The sequence below is a fragment of the Eubalaena glacialis genome, chromosome 12, assembly GCF_028564815.1.
Source record: "Eubalaena glacialis isolate mEubGla1 chromosome 12, mEubGla1.1.hap2.+ XY, whole genome shotgun sequence".
Classification (NCBI taxonomy): Eukaryota; Metazoa; Chordata; class Mammalia; order Artiodactyla; family Balaenidae; genus Eubalaena; species Eubalaena glacialis.
In genome coordinates this window covers 29,631,038-29,653,880 of record NC_083727.1, presented here as the reverse complement: position 1 = coordinate 29,653,880, position 22,843 = coordinate 29,631,038, and the positions used below count along the sequence as shown (strand labels likewise).

At 35.5% G+C, this 22,843-nt stretch overlaps 2 protein-coding genes across 2 annotated transcripts in view; one reads left to right on the top strand and one right to left on the bottom strand.

The window, feature by feature from the left end:
• The window catches only part of TBPL1 (TATA-box binding protein like 1), a 29,164-nt gene extending 10,593 nt beyond the window's left edge, over positions 1-18,571 (top strand). The window contains exons 2-7 of the mRNA XM_061207275.1: positions 12,236-12,414; positions 13,905-13,987; positions 14,154-14,217; positions 15,747-15,850; positions 15,943-16,037; positions 18,063-18,571. Of these exons, the coding sequence (XP_061063258.1) occupies positions 12,280-12,414; positions 13,905-13,987; positions 14,154-14,217; positions 15,747-15,850; positions 15,943-16,037; positions 18,063-18,142 (561 nt within the window). The 5' untranslated portion in view covers positions 12,236-12,279 and the 3' untranslated portion in view covers positions 18,143-18,571. The remainder of the gene's footprint in view (positions 1-12,235; positions 12,415-13,904; positions 13,988-14,153; positions 14,218-15,746; positions 15,851-15,942; positions 16,038-18,062) is intronic.
• A 2,398-nt stretch (positions 18,572-20,969) lies between these two features.
• The window catches only part of SLC2A12 (solute carrier family 2 member 12), a 56,214-nt gene continuing 54,340 nt past the window's right edge, over positions 20,970-22,843 (bottom strand). Inside the window, exon 5 of the mRNA XM_061207065.1 lies at positions 20,970-22,523. Within this exon, the coding sequence (XP_061063048.1) occupies positions 22,370-22,523 (154 nt within the window). The 3' untranslated portion in view covers positions 20,970-22,369. The remainder of the gene's footprint in view (positions 22,524-22,843) is intronic.

The following is a 22,843-nucleotide window of genomic DNA, read 5'->3' as shown; positions in this document are numbered from 1 at the left end:
CTATCCGTGGAAGATGAAGAAAGGAGATAATTATAGTAACAATAAGAATAGCTAAATTTGAATGCTTACCGTGTACAAGTACTATGCTAAATGCTCTGCATGAAATTTTAGCTTTCCCAGCACTTGGCACTAGGTGCTGTTATCTGCCTTATCTTACAGATGCGGACATTGAGGCACAAAGGCGTTAAATAACTTCCCCAAGGTCACACGACTGATAAGTGGTAGAGTCTGGATTTAACACAAGTAATCTGCTCCAGAGCCTGCGCTCTTAAAACTTGTGTTTGTGTGTGCATGTGTAGAGATGCTGCTTTTTAATAATCTCAAGCTAACAGTTAACCTCTCACAGACACTTTATTGAATGTGTCTCATGCACTGGGAACTATTCCAAGACTTGGGTACAAAAATAAGTAAGAATTGATCACACGTCCGAGGAGCTTATTGTCTACCAAGGAGACAGAAATACAAAATTTCACTATAGTGTGGGAAAGTGCTGTGTAGTAGTACAACTAGCAGCATGGTCATGAGACTCGGAGCATTCATCATGGTAATGGATGCTCTGGCTCAGTCTTGGGGATCAGATGTCTTAGTTCCTTTGATTTCTTATTTTACCCATCATGGTTTTAATTACCTTCTGTATGAGGGTTTCCAAGTTTTCACCTCCAGTCTAGACCTAGGCCTGCCCTGAGCAGTGGCTCTTATCTGATTGTCTGTATCTCCTCTTGGATGTCTCACAAGTTCCTTCAAGTCAACATGTCCAAAACAGAATCCTTACCCCTCCTCCTTTTCCCATCTCCCCTTGCAAACCTGCTCTCCCTTCAGTGTTCCTGTCCCAGTAGATAGTATCTTAGGCCACAAACCTAGAGTCATCCTCCATCTCCCTTTTCCTCTTTCCCGTATCAGTCACAAAGTTCTGTTCACTCTGTCACCCAAAAATGTCTCTCTTCAATCTACTTCTTTCCGTCTTCATCCACCCTGCTCCCACGACTGTCCTCTCTCACCAGGACTGCCGCACTAGACCCTAACTGAGTTTTCTGCCTGTTCTAACCTTGCAGTCCATTCTCCTGTTACAGAAATGGCAGTGATAGATTTTCATGAAAAGCAAATACGTTATGTCATTTCTTGCTTCTCTTTAGCCCACCATTATCTTGGGATAAACATGAAAATCCTTAACTTGGCCTAGAAGGCATAATTTAACCCCTGCCTGCATCTCTAGCCTGGTTTCATGCCACTTTCCATCTTCCCACTCTAGCCAGGCTGGCCCTTCTTCACATCCGAACAGTTCACACTGCTCACTCACCTCAGAGCTGAGAACACCAGCTATTCCCTCTGCCAGATCTTGGTTACTGCTGGACCCCCATCCACTGGGACTGGGCCTGATGCTTAGATTTCTGTTTCATTGTTATAGAATTGATTGAATGAAGGTGATGCTGAGCTATAGAACAAGTAGGAATGAGCTAGATATAGAAGTCGGGATTCATCATTTTTAGCAGAAGGAATAGCATAAGCAAGCAAAAGGCTGATATTTCTTTACATATAAGAGCTTTTTATAAATCAGTAGGATATCTCAGAAGGAAAATGAACAAAGGATATGAGGCAATTAACATAGAATAAATACAAGTATTCATATTTGAAAAGTTCACCTTCATTAGTATTCAAGGAAAATCAATTCAATATTGCTATATTTCTTATCTCAGGTTGTCAAAAGATTTTTATAAAATCCTGTGTTGACTAGATACAACACCGTATGCATATGATCTCAATCTTGTTTAATATGCACAGATAAATATATGGATTTAGCAGCCTCGAAACATATGATCTCAATATTGTTTAATATACACAGATAAATATATGGATTTAGCAGGCTCATATACCTATATGAGCATAGAAAAACAGCAGTAATTATCACTGTGGTGGGATTATGGATGACTTTTTTTTTCTTTAAGTATTTCTTATGTAATCAGAAAATGACATGCCATCTTTTAAAATCATATATTAAGACCATGTAATTGAAATACTAAGAAATCTATCCAAAATAAATTTTGCTTTTACATAATAAGGAATCTGTATGCCAGATTTCTCATCTTTGAGTGTGAATCGCCAGATTTCAAGTTGTAGTCAGTAAAATACTTTTTTCCTCTTATAATAGTACATTAGTTAAAATTAATGTTAGCATTGACTAATGTGACAACACTTTAATAGAGCATATTATAATTTGTGAGGTGCTCATTAATCCCTCAGATCAATCATATGATGAGTAAATAGTGTTGTTTGTATTTTGCAAATAAGGGGAGAAACAGTTTAGAGTCAGCCCCCTGTCACATAGCATCCATTAGACATCCAAGATTTCTTACTTTACAGATACATATTAGTACATATTAAAGTAGTGAAATTCTTAAGCAGGCTACTGTTTAAGCATTATTAATATGGGGTAAGTATTTGATTATGTATTCTTAAACTGCAAAATACTTTTTTATACTGGAACTTTTTCATGGCAGTGTAAACCATTGACTTATCTTTCCTTAAGCAGTCATTTTCAGAAAATCAGCATCATTTAAATCTTCCTCCACCACCTTTTAGGCATCATTACAAATATTTTCATTGATTAAAACATATTAATATACTCCTCTTTACTATTTTTTTTTAATAGATAGTTGCTGGCAACCCTCAGAGTTGTTTAAAAAACAGTATCTTTCTCTGTAATAATCTATATGGGAAAAGAATCTGAAAAAGAATAGATATATGTAAAAACTAAACTAACTAAACAACAAACTAAATCACTTTGCTGTACCCCTGAAACTAACACAACATTGTAAATCAACTATACTCCAATGTAAAATAACAAATAAAATAAAAACAGTATCTTTGTAATTCTCAATGTAGATTTTTAAAAATTGTAATAACCATTTTGCTACCAGTCTTCAGAATTGGTATTTAGATTAAGTCAGAGATAGAAGGTGGAGACATATGTAATGAAGATAGTTTAACTTTCTGTTTAACTTAATGCAGTGATGGTTTTGTACATCAAATACTTTTGCTTTTATTTAAGCATTTAACTGTTTTATATGAGTGGTATACTACATAATCCTTTCCTTTGGAATATACAAGGATTTTTGTGCCCAGGCATACTGTTAATAAAACTTTCTTAATGTGGCTAGAACACAAAAATGCCAACCCCAAGGGCTGTTGGTATAAAGTATAAGCTGTTGGGCCGTGCAGAGAAATGTCTTCATGGTGTGATGTCACCATGCCAAACAAAGAATTTGCAATTTGGTCATCTGCCTCTGCCCCTCAGTGCATCTTTCTCCCTTTACTGCCTGTTTGAACACGAATGCTTGTTGAAGGGAGGGTGGGAAGTTCAGAATTGGGATGTTAATTTAACTAAACTAACATAATAGTTCTAGAATGAAAATTGAAATTTAGTATGTAATTCCTAAATTTGTCTATAGTATGTCTTCATGTTAGATGTTGGAATCCTGGGATTTGAGAATTATATGGCATCTTAGAAACCATCTAGTGGCATCTTCCACCTAATAAGGGAATCATTCTATAACATTCCTAACTTGGTTAAGTATTTTGCCCTACCTCCCCTTTTTTGGGAAACTTACCTTCCATTTAGGCTTCTGCTTTGCAGGTATTTGCTTTTTGGTGTGGCTTTATGAGGCCTGCTTCCGTGCGACTTTATTTGGCTCTTTCAGTTTCCTTTTTATTCAGACATTTGAGAGCAACTGCTATCTTTCCTTTCTTGTGCTAAATGTCCTGAGACTTTCCTCATACAACTATTTTTATATCTCATGCCATCCTACTTTCCTCTGGATATCTGGATATCAGTGCCCTCTTTAAATGATAAGGTCAGGATATTCTAGATGTTTTAGTAGCAAAGAGGCTACTAATTCCTTTGCTCTGAATACTCCTTTCTAACCTAGTTTTTCTTTTTTTTGTAAGTAATATAATTAAAATCCATGTTGTCTTAGTGTGACCTATTGTGAGGAAATTCTTTTTTTCTTTTTAAACAGCTTTTAAAAATTATTATGGAAATTTTTAGACAGAAATGTAGGGAGAGTAGTGTAACGAATACCCATATATCCTATCACCTAGATTTAATCATTAGTAAGAGATGAGGCAGTAGTATGGTACTTTTTTGTCTTAAAATTATACCTACTATCCAGATTCATTCTGTACCTCAGAATAGATTGTCCAAATTTGTTTGGTTCCTGTGGTAAGATTCCAGATAATGAGGGACTCATCGGAAACTTTATCCAAATCTATTTGTTACGGAGTTCAGACAGTGGAAGATTCCTGTATCTTAAAGTAAATTACAGACATGGCATTTCCCCCGTGAATATTTCAATATGCATGTCTGAAAAATAAGCATAATTGTCTACATGACCACTCTATAATTTCACCTAACAAAATTAACAGTAATTCCCTAATGTCATCTATCATACTCAAATTTCCTCTTATAACTGTTTTGTTCAAACCAGGAACCAATCAAGGACCATGATATACAGATGTTTTATTCACTTTATTTATTTTTTTATTGGAGTATAATTGCTTTACAACGTCGTGTTAGTTTCTGCTGTACAATGAAGTGAATCAGGTATATGTTTACATCTATCCCCTCCCTCTTGGACCTCCCTCCCACCCCCCCATCCCACCCATCTAGGTCATCACAGAGCACCGAGCTGAGCTCCCTGTGCTATACAGCAGGTTCCCACTAGCTATCTATTTACACATGGTAGTGTATTTGTGTCAAACCTAATCTTCCAGTTCATCCCACCCTCCCCTTCCCCACCCAGTGCCCACACGTCCGTTCCCTATGCCTGCGTTTCTATTCCTGCCCTGCAGATCCGTTCATCTGTACCATTTTTCTAGATTCCACATATATGTGTTAATATACAATATTTGTTTTTCTCTTTCTGACTTACTTTACTCTGTATGACAGACTCTAGATAAAAATGTGAGCTTTACATTTATTAGCATTAAATTTTATTTTATCGCTATTGCCCCATTGCGCTAGTGTAGGGATCTGCAAACTTTTTCTTAAAGGACCAGATAGTAACTATTTTAGGCTTATAGGTCATTTGGTTTTTGTCACAACTATCAGCTCTGCCACAGAGTCATTATGTAAACACATGAGCATGGCTGTGTTTCAGTATGACTTTTTTTTTTTTTTTTTTTTTTTAACAAATCAGGCCCTGGCCCATTGGTTGTAGTTTCCTGACCCCTGCCTAACCTCTTATGATCTCTGTTTTTTTCTGTAAATGTGACTGTTCTCAAGTTTTGTGTCAATTCACTAAATCATACTGTCTGGTTGTGATATTCTACTACCTGTGAATCCATTAAACAGTTATAGCTACCATTTAGTGAACACATGCTGTATGCTATGTACTTGACATAAATAATCATAGTTAATCCTTAAAAGCCCCCGGGGAGATGCAGTGATGTTATCACTGATTTTCAGAAGAAAAAATTAAGACTTAGAAAGAGGTCAGGTAACTTACCCAGTATCACACACCTAAATGTAAACACTAAGTCACCATACCCTTTTGTAAGGTTTATGCTGTACTATTAAACAGATATGAAATAAGACCCTCTTTCTAAAAGGCTTTTGTCCATCTTAGTGTCATAGGCATGTGTTGAGAGACGATCGAGTAATCTGTTGGGATCAGGAACACAAAATGTCTCTTTCCTAAGCTGCTATTTTGGGGGCTTTATAAAGAATATGAGGTTAGTTTGGATGGCGTATCTTATTTGTAGAAGAATGATCTCTAGGACACCACCTGGGTTCACACTGTGTTTGCAGTTGGACTATATCCAGTCTTTCCCTCCTTCTGCCATTTCTCAAATCATGGACAGTAGTTCTGTGGTTAAACCTTTGAGGACCCACACCCACAGTATCCTCAGATGCAACTTAAGTACACTCAAAAGTAGCTAGAATCTACTTTTCTGTATTCTCATGTTTATTTTATTCTTTTGGCTCTTAGTTAGATTTTTAGGGTTATTTTTGCATTGTTTTTATAACAGTGTTTATTGTGCCCTTTTAGTTTAAAATGTCTTTCCTGGTGTGGAAAATTTTAAATGTAGTAGCCTCGGATGTAATTTGTCTTAAAAACCAGGAGGTGGCGATGTTTTCTAGGTGATGCTTTAAGGTTGTAGTTCGAATACCCCTGTAAAGAGGATCTAACTTGTCCATAAAAGTCGGTGAGCAGGGAAGAAGCTGTTTCAACTTCAATAATGCATTTTAATACAGTGCTAGAAATATGTTATTTCTTGAAGTAGGACAGCTTCAGTTTTCAACTTTGCTTTTTATTAGAAGGAAATATTTGACAAACACATGTTAGGCATTTACTTGAGAAACAGGACAAAACACCTTATTAAACCATGTCTTAATATTAGGCCTCGGGCAGTGGGGAAATTACCAAAGTCACTCTGTTGCCAATTCTCTGAATAGAATAATTGTTAACATTTTGGCATTTTTAATGCATACAGAGATATGTAAACCAAAATGAACTCTATCAAACATATATTTATTTTTTACATTATGAACCTCCATCTACATCCATGTAGTTGTAATTTATAAAGTCTGTTCAGTAGTCTGTTATATGAGACTGCTATACTTTATTTAATCAATCCCTTCTAGATGGGCACTTAGGTTTCTGTTATTAACAGAATTGCAGTGTATAATCTTATTTATACTTTGCTCAGTTGAATAATTTCTCAAGATGCATTCTTAATGGTTGACTGCAATTCATCATATACACATATTTTTAATTATTTGAATACACACTGCCAGATTATCTCCTGTAGAAATTGTTCCAAATTATAAGAGAATGCTCTTTTATTTACATCTTCATCAGCAGTGTTTGATGCTTACCAGTATAAATAGTGGTATCTCATTCTTTTAAGTTAGCACTTCCTCATTACCAGTAAATTTAAAAACTATACATGTCTAAAGGCAAAGAATTTCTAAATAAATAGCTAATTAGTCTAAGAAAAATAATAATGGAAATGTAAATATTGTTAGAATCAAGGGATAATGAAAACATAGTATATCCAACTTCAGATGTACCGAAAGCACTTGGTTATAAACGCCTTAAATGTTCATATGAGAATAGAGAAAAAGTTCAAAACTGAAGTATTAAGCATCCAACTTACTTTCCAATATAAGAAATTAGGAAAAAATAGATCTGTAGAAGGAAGGAAATAATGAACATAAGGCAAAAAATTTAATAAAGAGGATCAACTAACTGCCAATAGTTTGTCCTTTGAAGAAACAAAAAATAGAAAAACTTTTCAGCAAGATTGATAGGAAAAAAAGCAGGGATAAATGATACTATGATGAAAAAGAGATAAGTATACTAAAGTTGAGTTTTTAAAATTTGTAAGAAAACCATGAAAAATTGTATGCCATAAAATTTTAAATTTTAGAAGAAATGGAAAATGTCCCAAGAAAATTTAATTTAGGAAAACTGATTAAAGAAGAAATAGAAGACATCAAATGTCTTAAAACTCTTAAATTGAATTAATCTTTTAAAATCCCCCAAGGAAACAAGAAACAGGTCCACACAATTTTCAGATAAGGTCTTCTAAAACTGTCTTCCAGAGAATTGTTTTTAAAAAAAGAAGAAGAAACCTCACTACAAGTAACTCATTTTTGTTTCTTTTTATGGCTGAAAAATATTCCATTGTATATATGTGGCACATCTTCTTTATCTGTTCATCTGTCAGTGGACACTTAGGTTGCTTCCATGTCCTGGCTATTGTAAATAGTGCTGCAGTGAACATTGTGGTACATGACTCTTTTTGAATTATGGTAAGTCAGAAAGAGAAAAACAAATAGTATGTAAACACATATATATGGAATCTAAAAAAAAACAGTTCTGATGAACCTAGGGTCAGGACAGGAATAAAGACACAGATGTAGAGAATGGACTTGAGGACATGGGGAGGGGGAAGGGTAAGCTGGGACGAAGTGAGAGAGTAGCACTGACATATACACACTACCAAATGTGAAATAGAAAGCTAGTGGGAAGCAGCTGCATAGCACAGGGAGATCAGCTCGGTGCTTTGTGACCACCTAGAGGGATGGGATAGGAGGGAGGGTGGGAGGGAGACGCAAGAGGGAGGGTATATGGGGTATATGTATGCATATAGCTGATTCACTTTGTTAAACAGCAGAAACTAACACAACATTGTAAAGCAATTATACTCCAATAAAGATGTTTTAAAAAATAAAAACAAGAAAAAAAAAAGAAACCAACCTAACTTGTCTAATAAGTCTAGTGTCACCTTGATACTCAAACCAGATAAAGACAGTCCAAGAAAGGAATATTAGAGGCAAATTCTACTTACAAACTTAGACATATCAATCCTAACTGAAATATTAGCAAACCAAATCCATCAATGTATTTTTTTTAAAAACATGACTTACTGGGTTCAAGGACGTAATACATACGTCATGACTTTAAGAGGAATATATGAGAATGATAAAACAATTCAGCAAGAGTAGAGATTTTCTCCAAAGGGAAGGTATGAGCATGTAATTTGGGAGAAGTGCATGAGGAGACATCAATTGTATTGTAAATTTTATTTTTTAAGCTGGGTGGTAGGTACATGGATGTTCGTTTTTGCCATTTATGTATCTTAAATATTTCATGCTATAGTGTCAGCAGGCTTAACAGCTTTGTAAGTTTAAATGCCACTCTAAAATACTATTCTTTTTTGTGGATTTGCTTAAACACATTTCCCTTGGAACTGTACAAACAAGTTTAAAAAGTTTTATGTGTAAACCATCATGAAATATAGTAAAGTGTACTACATATGCATTTTCATGGATATTATATTAAGGGGCATGTAGGAAAGAAAAAGACTCTTAGCTCTTCTTCATTTATATGAAAATGAGTGGCTTTGGAAGTAAAGTTTCAGATTTGCTTTTAGTTTTTTAAAAAATTTTCCATGCCTAGTATTAAAAGAAATAGTTTGGAATTCTAAGTAGATGAGAAATTTAATATAGGCTAAAGATTGAAATGTTGGATTTTCTAGCATTCATTCACCAAATAGTAAGAGAACATTTACTATGTGCCAGATATGGTGCCAAGCCATGGGTGTGTACAAACATTTAAGATGTAGTCTTTGACTTTCAGAATTTAGTAGGTGAAGTAAATGGTCCATATGTTTAACTGTAGGTACCATAATAGTTACAAGCAATTTGGAATATTTCTTCCCTAGTGGGAATTAATTGTCCCCATGCTTTTTATAGTAGTGTGTGTGTGTGTGTTTAAACTGTGTTTAAAAAGTTATGTGTGTGTATTTTTAGGAATAATCTAAGCCTTTTGAACTACTTTTAAGAGGTAATCAATTCATTCCTCTTTAATGCTGACAATAAAGTTTCCTCAGGTAGAATTTTTTACCCATTGATAAATGATTTAGCTTCACTCAAAATTGAAAGGGGTATGATAGGCTGTCAGATGCTCTGTAGAAGTTGAGATTTGTCTCTTTCACTGGATTGCCATTTGAATTATCCTATTTAAAAGTGATATGAAATGCTTTAGCTTTAAGAAGTTAATCTTTGTTAATATTTAGTACTACTCTTGTTTTACAAGATAGATAAACTGCAAATGGGCCTTTTTTTTTTTTTGATACTGCTTGAAAAAGGTGGACTCTTTCATGTAGTATGCCTTGCATCGTTTTTTTTCTTAAGTACTGATTTCTTCATATTTTATCCTTGATTTAAAACCTATTAAAGCAATGATATATCTTCTGAGACTGTTTGACAGCTTACTCATATAAAATATGAATACTTCCTAACTTATGATGATCTATGCCCATGACTTCATTTTTAGAATTTAAGTTGCTGATGTATAGAAACAATCATCAATTTTGAATTAATTTCAAATTAATTAAGGCTTCTTTGCATTCTCAAAGATTTGCTTTACCCCTTCTTTCTTGACTTATTTTTTACCTTATATGTTATCCTTGTATTCTCTCCCAGACAGTTCAGCAGTTTAATACTCACAGTAGTAGATTTGAGTCAATTTGTTTTAGCCTGTTGTAAAAAGTCTATGTGAAACAATAAATTTGACATAGTTTCTTCATATGCAATTTCTCTGTTAAGTAGTGCTTTTTGTGGCCTCTTATCATGGGATGTGTGTCAGTCAGGCTGCATATAACTAAAGTCCACCATGGGGGCTTAAGATAGAAATTGATTTTTCTCTCACATTTGTAAAGTCTAGAATTAGAAAGTACAGGGCTAGTAAGGAGTTTCACAGTATCAGGGACTCGGGCTGCTTCTGTCTTACTATTCTTCCATACTCATCTCATAATCTCATGATCCCAAATGGCTTCTTGAGTTCCAACTCTCACTTCCAGACTCCATGCAGCAAGAATGAAGAAGAGCAGAAAGGCAAAAGGGTCTTCACTGGTTAATTTGGTCCCTCTAAGCAGACTTCTCAAAGGACACAAAACCATTCATTTTACATTTCTTTGACCAGTACAGAGTGACCCTAATAGATGTTGGGGTGAGCGGCCGGGAGCCTCTACCTCACAGTTATTTCCTAATTTTAATAGGAAAATAGCAGGTGGCTCAATATCTGGGTTGTGATGTAATCGTGGGAAGTAATGCTAAGAAATCTCTGCTCTGCCTGTGGATTTGAACTTGTTTTTGTCCCTAGTCACTGTTATTTTTGTGTTATTATTTTCCAAGTATATGTGCTAAGTACTTTTCATACATTTTATATAATTCCCATAACACTGTCTGGTAGGCACTGTCTATTCCATGTCACAGGTGAGAAAACCAAGACACAGACAGAATGCATAACTGGCCTAAGTCCTGAGAACTAGTCGGTGGTGAGTCAAACATGGAGTCTGCCCTTAAGATCACCACTGATAACTGTTTCTGTCCTCTGCTTATTAATCTGTCCACCTATATATCTATCCCTCAGACTCCACTGCCACCCCTGTCCTGCCTCTTGTACATAAGAATCATTTGAGGTTGCTCAAACATACACAAAGAACAGAGAAACAAAAAGATAAGCAGATTGAAGGGAATATAAGAGTGAGAAAATAGAATGACGTTGAGGTTCAAGTAATACACAGAGTTCAATGCTATATGATCCTATAGAGATGCTAAAAGTTTCGGTCTGACTTCTCATTGTGTCCTATCAGAAACTAAAAGGCAGGAAAACAAAACTGAATTTTTTGTATTTGGACTCTTGGCTTCTTCATTTTTTAGTCATATAATGACTTGAATCCTTAGTCATATAATAACTTGAATCCTTATAAAGAATCCTAGTTCATTTTCATATTGTGGCTTCAAGGAATTGTAAAGATAATTATAATAGTATTGTTACTATTTTCTGATTTTCTTTTTGTGGGGTAGGTAAGCTGAATTACCATTACTTATTTTTTAAGATGTGGAAACTCAGAGAATATTTTAGCTGGACATGGATCATGTGCTTAGTAAAAACAAGGGCTTGTTCTTGTTTGTTTATAGAAATTCAAACAGTTTTGAAAAGATATATATTTTGGAAGATTAGGATCTTGATAAAAATGCTGTTGTGCTAAGTAACTGTTTGTTAGAGCTCCCCGTACACACACAGGTTTGTGAGCTCCTTCAGGACAAAAGACCTTGCCTTATTCCTTTTTTCCTCCAGTATCCTCAGTGTATGGAGGTGTTCAGTAAGTGAATAATGAATGAATGACTAGTAAGTGAGAAAAGTCTGTTAATAAATGTTATAATTAATATTGCTGCCTCTTTAAACTTAAGTCAATGGCTCTACCCGAAAAAGCGGAAAAGTAGGTCATTCTTTTTATAGCCCTTAAAGGTTGTATGAGGTGGGTTATAGTACCATTAATGGTTGGACATTGGGACCACAAAGTCCAGCCCTTGAACATGGTGTGTTTGGAGAATGGCCATAACTGCGATATGCCTGGAGCATGGTGGTTGTAAAGGCGAGTTGCTGCAGATACGTCTGGCAAGCTCCTGGCGTGTAAAAGTTACTGATTAATTTTAAGGAATGAAAGTTAGGTCCAAATTTGGAAGGATTTTATATGACATGTTATCTTTTAAAAAGTGACATTCTTCGTGGGGAGAAGAAAGGATATGATTTGATTTGAGTACCATTTGAACAATAAGTAATGAGATCGACTTCTTGCATTTTAGTTTTCAAGATTACTTGTGAACAATATATTAACAAAACATTTGAGTTTAATTATTTTATTTTGTTTTATTTCTCAGGATGTGATCTTCGTGGTGGGAAGCTAAGTTTTTAAACTACCCCAATGGATGCAGACAGTGATGTTGCACTGGACATTCTAATTACAAATGTAGTCTGTGTTTTTAGAACAAGATGCCATTTGAACTTAAGGAAGATTGCTTTGGAGGGAGCAAATGTAATTTATAAGCGTGACGTTGGAGTGAGTATCTGAATTTTGTCGTGTGTGCTACATTAGCCTAATTTTATAGTGCTGTGAAGATACTAAGTAAACAATGATGACACTACCTTATACATTTATTATAAAAATTAAGGATGTGTATGAAGGCTCTGTTTAAGCTCTAAGAATCAGATGCCAGTATACCTTGATAAATTTTCATTAGTTCTTCATGCTAGAAACTAAGTAAAGATGAATTAAATTCAATTAAAAACTTCAGTGAATCACAATGAAAGGTTTTCAGGTTCATCAATAATGCCATCTTCACTTTAAAAAAGGAGCAAATATATCTGCTAAAAAGAGAGGAAAAGGCTTAATGCTGCGTTGGAACCTTAGCATGCCATATGGTAGAGAAGTCATTTTTTCTAGGAAGGTTAACTGAAAACTGAGTTGATGGACGAGCTGGTAGTGCAAGACAGTTAAACGTAGAATAAACTCAATGTTTCTCAGCCACACACTTACGTATGAAATTTTATAATGTATTTTAGCTCAGATTTTATTTTGCATCTGTGGTAAATTTTGTCTCCCCAGATTTAATAACTTTCTAGTTTGATAATATGGCATATGACAGAGAAAAGAAGGAACTAAAAATGTAACAAGAGTTTTAAGAAGAAATGTCTCATTCATTTATTTGCTACATATTCAGTAAACATCTCTTTTATACATAATGGCCATATAATAAATATTGCCATAAATGAAAAGCTGCAGTGAAAATTTAAATTCACATTTTATCTTGGACTTTAGTCCTTGACCTATTTATACTCACACTGTAGGTAATTTCTTCTAAACCCATAGCTGTAAGTGCCTTTCGTTTCTAAGGAATCTAAAATTACATCTCCAGCTCCAGCATTCCTCGCGCATTCCGGATTTGCACATCGACCTTGAATATGTAGTGGGCATCTCAGCTGTAAGACACAGTATCAAGTAGTGGCGGGCACCAAGAAGCAGAGAAAAGCAGGGTTAGAAATCAGGGAGGGGTGAAGGGATGGGTACTTTGGTGGAATGATCAGGGAAGGCCTCTCTGTGGAGATGACATCTGGTGAGAGACCTGAATGAAGGGAGAACACTGAAGGAAGAATATTCCAGATGAAAGTAAGCTAGGCAAAGCTCCTGAGGCGTGAACAAGTTTGGCATGTTTGAGGATGCATGCAAATTGCAAATTCCAGTTATGTGAACAGAGTGGAACGAGAGTTGGAGTGTGTACATCCTTGTGGTACATTGATTTCAAGTATACAATGAGAGATTTATACAGGCCTTGAATTTTTAATTGATTAAATGTCCTTTTGGATTAATACATTCTTTGTGTTCAGCGTGGTTCTTGATTTCAGAATGGGTGATTTGGAGAACAGTTATTTCAGTCTTGGGTAAGCTTGGCGTAGTATTTAAACATGAAATGGCCACATAGAGTAGAACCGTGTGTGAAAATCAACACTGTGTAATCAGGTTGTTGGAGTTTTGGTTGTCTTTTTTTGCAGAAAGTATTAATGAAGCTTAGAAAGCCTAGAATTACAGCTACGATTTGGTCCTCAGGAAAAATTATTTGCACTGGAGCAACAAGGTAAATGTTACTTGGGTTTTCAATTTTCATTTTTTAATTTTCCCCTCATGGGAAGGACATTTTTCTAGACTTAAAAACAAAATCACGCATACAGTTTGTTGTGTTCCTCAGTATAAAATTTATTTCCTGTGTAACTGATCATCTTTTTCTTTCTTTCAAACCACAGTGAAGAAGAAGCTAAATTTGGTGCCAGACGTTTAGCCCGCAGTCTCCAGAAACTAGGATTTCAGGTAATGTTTTCAAAAGCTATCCGAGCTGCAGATACTCAAGGATTTATTTTTGTAAAGTTAACATTTTTTTTTAACGGACTAAAGAAATCTCCACAGAAAGTCCTCTTACGATTGACCTTTTTCTACATTGTATAATACCGTCCTTCAACACAAAAATTTAGTGGCAGACCTTGCCCGTGTGGGTATTTGTAAGGAATCCTGGCTTTTTCCCAAATCCTTTCCCCATAGAGAGAGAGAGAGACTTGTTTCCTTACAGATTAACTGCCTTTTCAACTCTTTACATTTTTCACTTCTCACAAAAAAAAAAAAAAAAAAATTCTGTTTTTGATCATCATAAGAATGCTGTATCCGGATGGTGAGCGGGAGCTGCAGGACCCTGTTGACGCGGACACACTGGTTAGCAGGCTCTCACCCTTGTAAAATGACTGTTACTAGCAGGCCAGCCTTATCAAATATAATTTTGTAGAGGCATGCACTTGAATAAAATTAATACATATCCTGGACCTGCTAGGTCACTTGGAAATGATGAGTAAATGCAAGAAAAAGATGAGCTGCGGTTCCTGAACAGGCGGCCCAGGCAGTTTGGGATTTGGGGGGGAGGTGATGGATGAGAGGCTGAGTTTCTCTCTGGTGACTTCAGTCTCCTCTGAGGTGGAAGGTGCTAGGAAGGCACTGAGGTGCTGGGGGGGGCGCGGGGGTGTTGGTGCTGGATGGGGGTGCAGGATAGAGAGCCATGATTGACAGCGGGGCTACTGTGCACGTTTTGTGACTTTCTCCCACTGCCTTGTGCCAGTACTGAGTTGGAGAATAGTTCATCCAGATTTGTGGTTTTACTAGGGACAGTTGAAAAGATGACAGGGTAAAACCATTAAAATCTTGGTAGGAGTGGCTGAAGTTATTCATATTGAGAGGACATTATTTGCAGCCTTGGAGCCTCTTTTCTTAGCATAATATTAGAAATGTTGAGAGAAATCCCAGTGAGTTAAAAACACAATTCTATCACACTATTCCTCATTTTGTCCCCCTAAAGAGACACACATCTAACTAAACTCGCAGAAATGCCATTTTACCCGACTGCATATAAGAAAAAGTCTGGCGTTTGGAGCTCAGTATCCACTACTTTCTGAGTTTTAAGTGATGGCTTTCCATTCTGAGACTTCAGACTCTGCTTTAAGTTTTTCCTCACTGTTCTCCCTCTTATCCCAGTAGATTAAATATTAAATGGGTTTAAAGTATTGAAAAATTAAACTGAAATAAGATTCAGAAGACCCCAGATGTAGCGCTTTGATCATGCAGTTATCTCAGGCTTTGTTTATTTTTTTAATGAAGTTTTTGAGCCTTTTTTCCCCCCTTTAATTATAGCATTAAGGAGTCCCCGATAACTTAAAACACTAAATCCATGCTTTAAATGTTTCTGTTTATCTTGTTTGTTCTTATATTTAAGGATTACAATTCAATGATTAAGATTGCCATGATGAGCAGATTTTTTTGTTTCAAAATAATTCATTCGTTTTACTTCTCTCCTAAAGGTAATATTTACAGATTTTAAGGTTGTTAACGTTTTGGCAGTATGTAACATGCCATTTGAAATACGTTTGCCAGAATTCACAAAGAACAATAGACCTCATGCCAGGTAGGTCTTTGAAGAATCAAGATAACTTAGCAAATTTGAAATTACTTGTCAGGCTATAAGTATTTATATTAATTTTGGCTTTTTTTGCATAGTTACGAACCTGAACTTCATCCTGCTGTGTGTTATCGGATAAAATCTCTAAGAGCTACATTACAGATTTTTTCAACAGGAAGTATCACAGTAACAGGTATTTTATGATATTGAAACCAAGCTTGTCAATTATGGATTGAATGAGATAAGAGGTGCCCATACCAAAATAGAGATAAAGTCTGCTTTGTCCCTTTTAGCCACTTCTGCCCTTCTAGGGGAACCAGTCTCCTCACTTTTAACGCAGTGGATTAGTTTAACCTGCTTTTATATACTATTTTGAAATCTTATGTATACTATTTTGTGTCAGTCTTCTTTATCTTCATCATTACCCTAGTGAGATTCATCTGTATTGCTCCATGTAGCTGTAGATCAGCCATTCTTACTGCTATTTAGTACCCAGTATGTGAATATATTGTTCCCTGGGCATTTGGATAGTTTTCAGTTTGGAATTAAAAATATTCTAGTATGTATTTTCATATATGATTTTTAAGTTTATGACATCTTACATTTAAAATACTCAAGAGAAACCCATTCTATGAACTTCATAGAGGTTTTACATGAGCAAAATATTCATATATAATTGGTACCTATTTGGTATGTTTTATGTGTATTTTGTTATATCTTTTGAATTGTTTTAATTACTTGGAAGGGGTAGTTTCAGAATACTAGGTAGGCATAGATGTCCAAGGGTAGTATTAGCATGCAGGATGATTTTTTTAATGGTACTATGGTTATAAATTGTTCAGAGACATTACTTGAGAGTCAGACCCAACCTTTGGCAAAACTGAGTTAAGGAAAATTTCTGTAGTGTCCTTGAATTTTCTTTTTATTCCTTCAATCCTTAGAGGAAAATAAAAATTATTGACACCTGTAAGCCTTCAACGAAAAAGCTTTAGTTCTGATTCAGCCGTGGATTTTCACATCTTCCTTGGAGACTTAAAGGCTCTTGCCAGAGTCATGCCTGAATCTTAAAAATGGGGGAGCAAGTCCATTTCTTTCCTTCTTTGGACTCTCTGTTTCTACACTTTGGAGCCCAGACCTCACAGAGGCCTCCAAATCTATTGACAAGTCCCTACTAAGTATGGAAGAAAATAATGCATATGTAAAATATATATTAAGTTAATAGATTTAAACAACATAGTAGCAAACTGAAGACCATTGACCTGGTTAATTAGTATGCATTATATATTAACCTCTGGAATACCCTATGAACTGTTAATTCAGTGGACATATACTGAGTGAGTGGTACCCGTGGGCAAAGCTCTACTCTGTGGAGGGACTGAGGTGAGTCAGGAAGGATCGGACCAGGGTAAGACGTGGTCAGTACCTTCAAAGAGTTCACAGTGGATGCATATGTACGTTTTTTAGGATCTTTCAAAAGGTAAGTTTACGTTAGTAGAAAAAACGTATTTATTCAGAATAAGTTTTATAAAAATATTTTTTCATTATCCTTTTTAAATACTTTTTTAGCTATTTAGATGAAAGGCTACATATTTTTCAAGTCCTAGCATTATATAGATTAATTAATACATAGCATAACCTCATCCCCTGGTGCTTTTTTTTTAACGGGCAGAGTAAGCTGTAAGGGTGAATGGCCAGATTAGTAATAAACGTGTGAGTACCAAATAGTAGTAAATTTGTGGGGATGTTTAGACCGTGCAGTTTATAACAGCCCTCTGGTTTCCCAACGCTCAGGTAGCAGCTTTGTTTAGCTCTGCTGGGTTCCTCGATACTCCTGAGCTTCAGTCGTAGCCTAACCAAAAGCCAGACTACAGTGACCAAAAGCATAATAGTTGTGTAGTCCCGCTTGTTATTCCTTCCTTTAATAAGCATATTACGGTACTTTGTGACTGTCTGCGTGGTTTTTTTATATACTCTCTTTCCACAATGGCGCCCTAAAACAAGATGAATATCATCATTTTGTGTTTGATTCCCTTTAATTGTCCATAAAAAATCTTCTCTTGGTTCTTGCTGTGACTGTGTGTATAATTATGTAAGTGTCGATTTTTTTAAAACAACCTGATAAATTCTAAAGTACTTGGTTATTTGTAATTCTGGGAAATCAGCTTTTCCTAGTGCTCTTTTGCCTCTTCACACCCCTTCCTCCATTGTGTTGTTACAGGGCCCAATGTAAAGGCCGTCGCTACTGCTGTGGAACAGGTATACCCATTTGTGTTTGAAAGCAGGAAAGAAATTTTATAAGTCATCACGTAATTGGTTAGAATCCCAAACTGAGCACCTTTTAAAACCTGCTGCACATTGGACTCAAAACAAAAGGAAAACTGGACCAACAGTAATTGAGGAAATAGACTCTTTTATTCATTCACGGCTACAGTGTAAGCTCCAGTCCCTTTGGATTTTATTTCAAACCTTGCTGTAATATAAAAAGGAAGTTTACAAGACATGACATTGCTGCTTTTACAAAAGGACATTCTATTTATTTTCGCAGTAATTTCATGTCCCCACGAGCAGAGCTGTCACAGTGTGCACTACCTTAAAGTGTTTTGTTGTTGTCATTATTTTTTTCCAGTTTGAGCTGATGTGTTTTATTTGTGAGTAGTCTTTTACATTTTTGTATGCTGAATATGGGCACCAAAGAACCTGTAAAAGTTATCTTTTTCAATTGAATGTGCACAAATAAAAGTTTGGAAAAGATCACTCTTCATATCCATTCTATTCCCCATTTTCTATTTTAACAAAAATTGTATTCATAATTCTTTTTTTTTTTTTAATCTATGCAAGCTTAGACTTTTGCTAAAGTGTGTTGGCTTCTTTTTGAAGTGCACTTTGTAAATACATATATGCCACATGTGTATAGTATCTTTTAGTGCTCTGTTACCAAATATCAAATAGGAATTTTTTTCTTGCAGATTAGAAATAAAAACATGTATATAAATGCTAGGGAACTGGAGTAGAACTTTATAAATTAAGCGTAATGTTTTATGTTGCTAATTTAACATGATAGAAAATGTTAACTATCTTTTAAAAGTCGTAAAGTTGTAGTTTTAAAAAGAGAAACTCTTACCTACCAGATGAATATAAGAAAGAAGCTGTGATGGGTTGTACCTCATATGTACCTTTGTTATTCTGGAAAGACTCAACTCTGGTTATAGGAAAGTAAAAATCTTAGGTTGGTACTCAAGGCTTTACTAAGAGTCTTGTCAGAAGTTGAAACTTTGTGCTGTTTTAGCAAGAAGTGCCCAAAAGCTGACTCTGTGCCACAGTGTAATTATACTACAGTTCAATTTGAACTTGAAAGCCATTTTGCAAGATAAGTCTTTCCCCTTGCTGTGTCTTATTTAATAAAGCTAAAGAGCGACTACTCAGTATATGGGATTGCTCCTCTTAAAGTTATAATAAATATGCATTTGTGAAACAGTGGCTCTCTGGCTCACCCATGAGCCCAGGAATGGTAATATAGGATCAGGCTGCAGTGGTGCTTGGCCCTTTGTGTTTAGGAGTTTAGTATAACTAACAATGATTTTACCTAGAAATAAAGCTGAGTGGAGAGTCATATTAGCTTCTCAGTTAAAATTAATAGAGGTAATAGTACAACACAATTTTCCATTAAAACCTTGAATTTCCAAAATGTTTTGAAACCTTTGTGAAAAATTGGAACATCTTAACCTCCATTTTCCCTACCATATTCTAAAATCTTGAAAGCTGCACTGAACAATACGTATTATTTTTTATGTTTATTTTTATCTTCTTTCTTCTCGATGCCTTCCCCTACCCTGCCTCTCACTCCCTCATAAGTTGGGGCCAATGGCTTTTATATTTTCTTTCTTAGGAAAGACTTATATGTGATTTTAAGACTTCTTTCTCATTTTTTACATTTGTGTTTATTTGCTTCATTTTGAGATCCAGTGGGATAGGCAACCTCAAAAAATATACAGAATAAAATTCAATGAAAGTTATAGGTTCTGGGCAGACTGTTTCAAAAATTTGAGGTTTTCCACTTAGATTTAATTAACAGTAATTAAGTGACCTCCTGTTTGGCAGTGTTCACAAAAAAGAAATAGCGAAAAGGGGGGGGGGGAACATGATTATATAGCCAAGGTGCAGATCCAGATGTTTGTTGTAATATTTTTCAGTATTCGAGTGACTTGAAAACTATGTAGATCAGTAGCTCATCAAAATGCTTTCTCAGAAAAGAGGGAGAAAGACAATCTGACTGGGTCTGGTTTCAGGGCTGCTTGCTTGAGTATCGCCTGGCAAAGTGTCATGGGTGACCCACTATACTTAACAAAGCTGGTAAGAAATGAGTGTGTCTGATGTCTTCTGGCTTTTCACAAGTGCTGTACATTTTTTTTATAAATAAAAACTGTGAATATATACATATAAATTATAAGTATTCCCCCTTTTTTATTTTTGAAAGTCAAAAAACTCTAATTGGGTGCGTATTGGGTAAAATTTAGTTTGAAAACAGAACTGTTTCATTATAGATTCTGGATAATAAAAGAAAAATACAAGAGAGTGTTTAAGATACTGAAGTTGAAATCACTTAGTGATAAACCTACTAGGTTTATAAACAGTTTCCTGCCCATTTACAATGTGTGGCTAAGCCAAGAGATAGCTAAAGTATATACAGTGTTTGAACTGCACAGCGAAATATGTAACAGTTTTGTTAAATATCTGACAATCTGTGATGCTTGGCAAAGAAAAAAAGAAATTCATATTGATTACTTGTCTTGACCTTTTTTAATCTCAGCGTATAATTGCACTGAAGGTTCATAATAAATTTCTTAAATTGATCCTCTACAGAACACACTTTCCCTTCTTCCAAAACAAGTGAACAATGCATGTTCCAACTTGCATATGAAATGTACCATGCAGAATGAAGACTGCAAATCTCCCTTCCTCATAACTTCCCCTGCCAATTTTAATTTAGATAGTATGTTTCAGCACCAGGACTTTTAGTCATTCTCCTGAGTTCCTGATAATACAGTTTTACTATTGCTTACATAGGTTGTAGTCAGATCACTTCATTATAAGGGAATGCAGTAGATCATATTTCCTTATATCAAACTGGGACAGTTTGTTATGGGCCAACAGAAAAATTTCAAGCTGAATAAAAAGGGCTTTTGACTCTTAGGATTCTCCTTTCTTCAGGTTAATCATATTTTTGTATTCTTTTTCAAGTTAGGTTGTTCAGTACTTTTTGTGTGTGTCTCCCATAGCTTATAATATTAGTCATTTAATGGGTTACTGCATAAGTGGTTTGAGATTCTTTATTGTAGATTTTCTATCATCGTATCCAAATTCTATTGGTAAAATGCCTCCCCACGTCTTAAAATTCAACTGGTGAAATACAGAAGAGAGCAATCCATTGTTGTGTGGGTGAAAACCCAAGTTTCTGGTACAGTCGGTGATCTCTGTTTCATCATAGAGAAGACCATACTGAGGGAATTGTCCCGATGTTTGGATGTCATTTATTATGTTTGCAGGCATCTGAAAGTCAGCATCAATTATAGCCTGTAGGCCATAACCTGAGGTAGTGATAATCCTGAGGAGTGCGAAGAATCACAGGAAACTATGGATCGCTATTAAGGTATGAAAGCCTTACAAAGAGAGAACTGTATAAGCTTGACTTAGTAACTCAAACCTAATTACTTACAGATTTGGATAAATAACCTAATGGCCTGACTCCTTTTCTCGTGTTTTACTAACAGCTACTTCTAAATAAATATGGTCCCAGGATTTTGAAATTGTCCTTTCTATTCGTATTTTTAAAAACTGGATGGAAAAGTGCTTATTTTTCTCAACTATTGCAGAGTTGTTTCTCTTAATATTTTATAATGCTAATACCAAATTCATAAAAGGATATTTTGAATTACATTGTAGTTCATAATTCATAAAATAGGATGTATAATCTTTATACTTGTTGAACTGTAATTAGAAATTATCACTAAAATCCTAACCAGGACCCTATCCTAACCTAGAACATGTTTGCAATTGTCCACATTGTGTCCTGGTTCTTTTTTACACAAGACCCAGTGCAGGTAGTGTCTTGGTAGGCAAAAAACCATAAGCTTATGTTCAGACAACTTCTGTGTCTTAATAATAAAGCCGCAACTGGCCTCTATGCATACAAACCTTAAGGTCAAAGTTGTTCTCATCACTAGTTCATAGTCTTTCAAAGGCTGCTCTGTGAAGAAGGTGGAAGAGAACCAACCGGTATTATTTTTTAACCTGGTATTCTGCTCAGAGTAAGAAAGGGATCACTTGGGACCTTGTTCCTCACCTCCCTTTCATGGTTCCTTTTTGGGGGGGTAGAGATTAAAGATTGTCTCTATAATTTCAGGGTGTCCCTTTTAAACTAGCTCTGTGAAACTGAAGAGAAAACATGGGAGTGGCCAATATGTATTGGTAGGAAGACACCCTAAATGTTCTCATACTGTATCAACATTTGTAAGGTTTTTGAGGCCATTAGGTCTCTGGAGAAAGCTGCCTTGGCTGTCCCCTACCCCGTAGCTTTTTAGACTCCAAGAACTGTTCTTGGGGTTTTCTTTTTTGAAGCTGTTTTGGCACTAATTCCTCTTGGTGATGACTCATAAAACAAATATTGTTTTTCACATAGTTCCTGAAAGAGAAAGAGGCACTAATGAAAATGTCATTCTTAATTTACAGTATTTGAAAATGTGCAGGCTATAATTTTTTAAATCACCCTGGGGCTTTAATGTTTTAGCTCTGCAAAAAAAGACCAAGGTTTATTGCAAAGTTTCCACGTGTCATGAAATTCAGTGCACCACAGACCTTTGATCAATCTCATGCAAAGGGTAAGGTGGGGTGCCTTCTTCTCAGAACATAATCATGGCATTCCTGTCTGCAGGGAGGGATTCCAAGGATAGTCTAACATAGAACTACTGGAGATTACATCCCAGATCCTCTTTAATTTCTTCC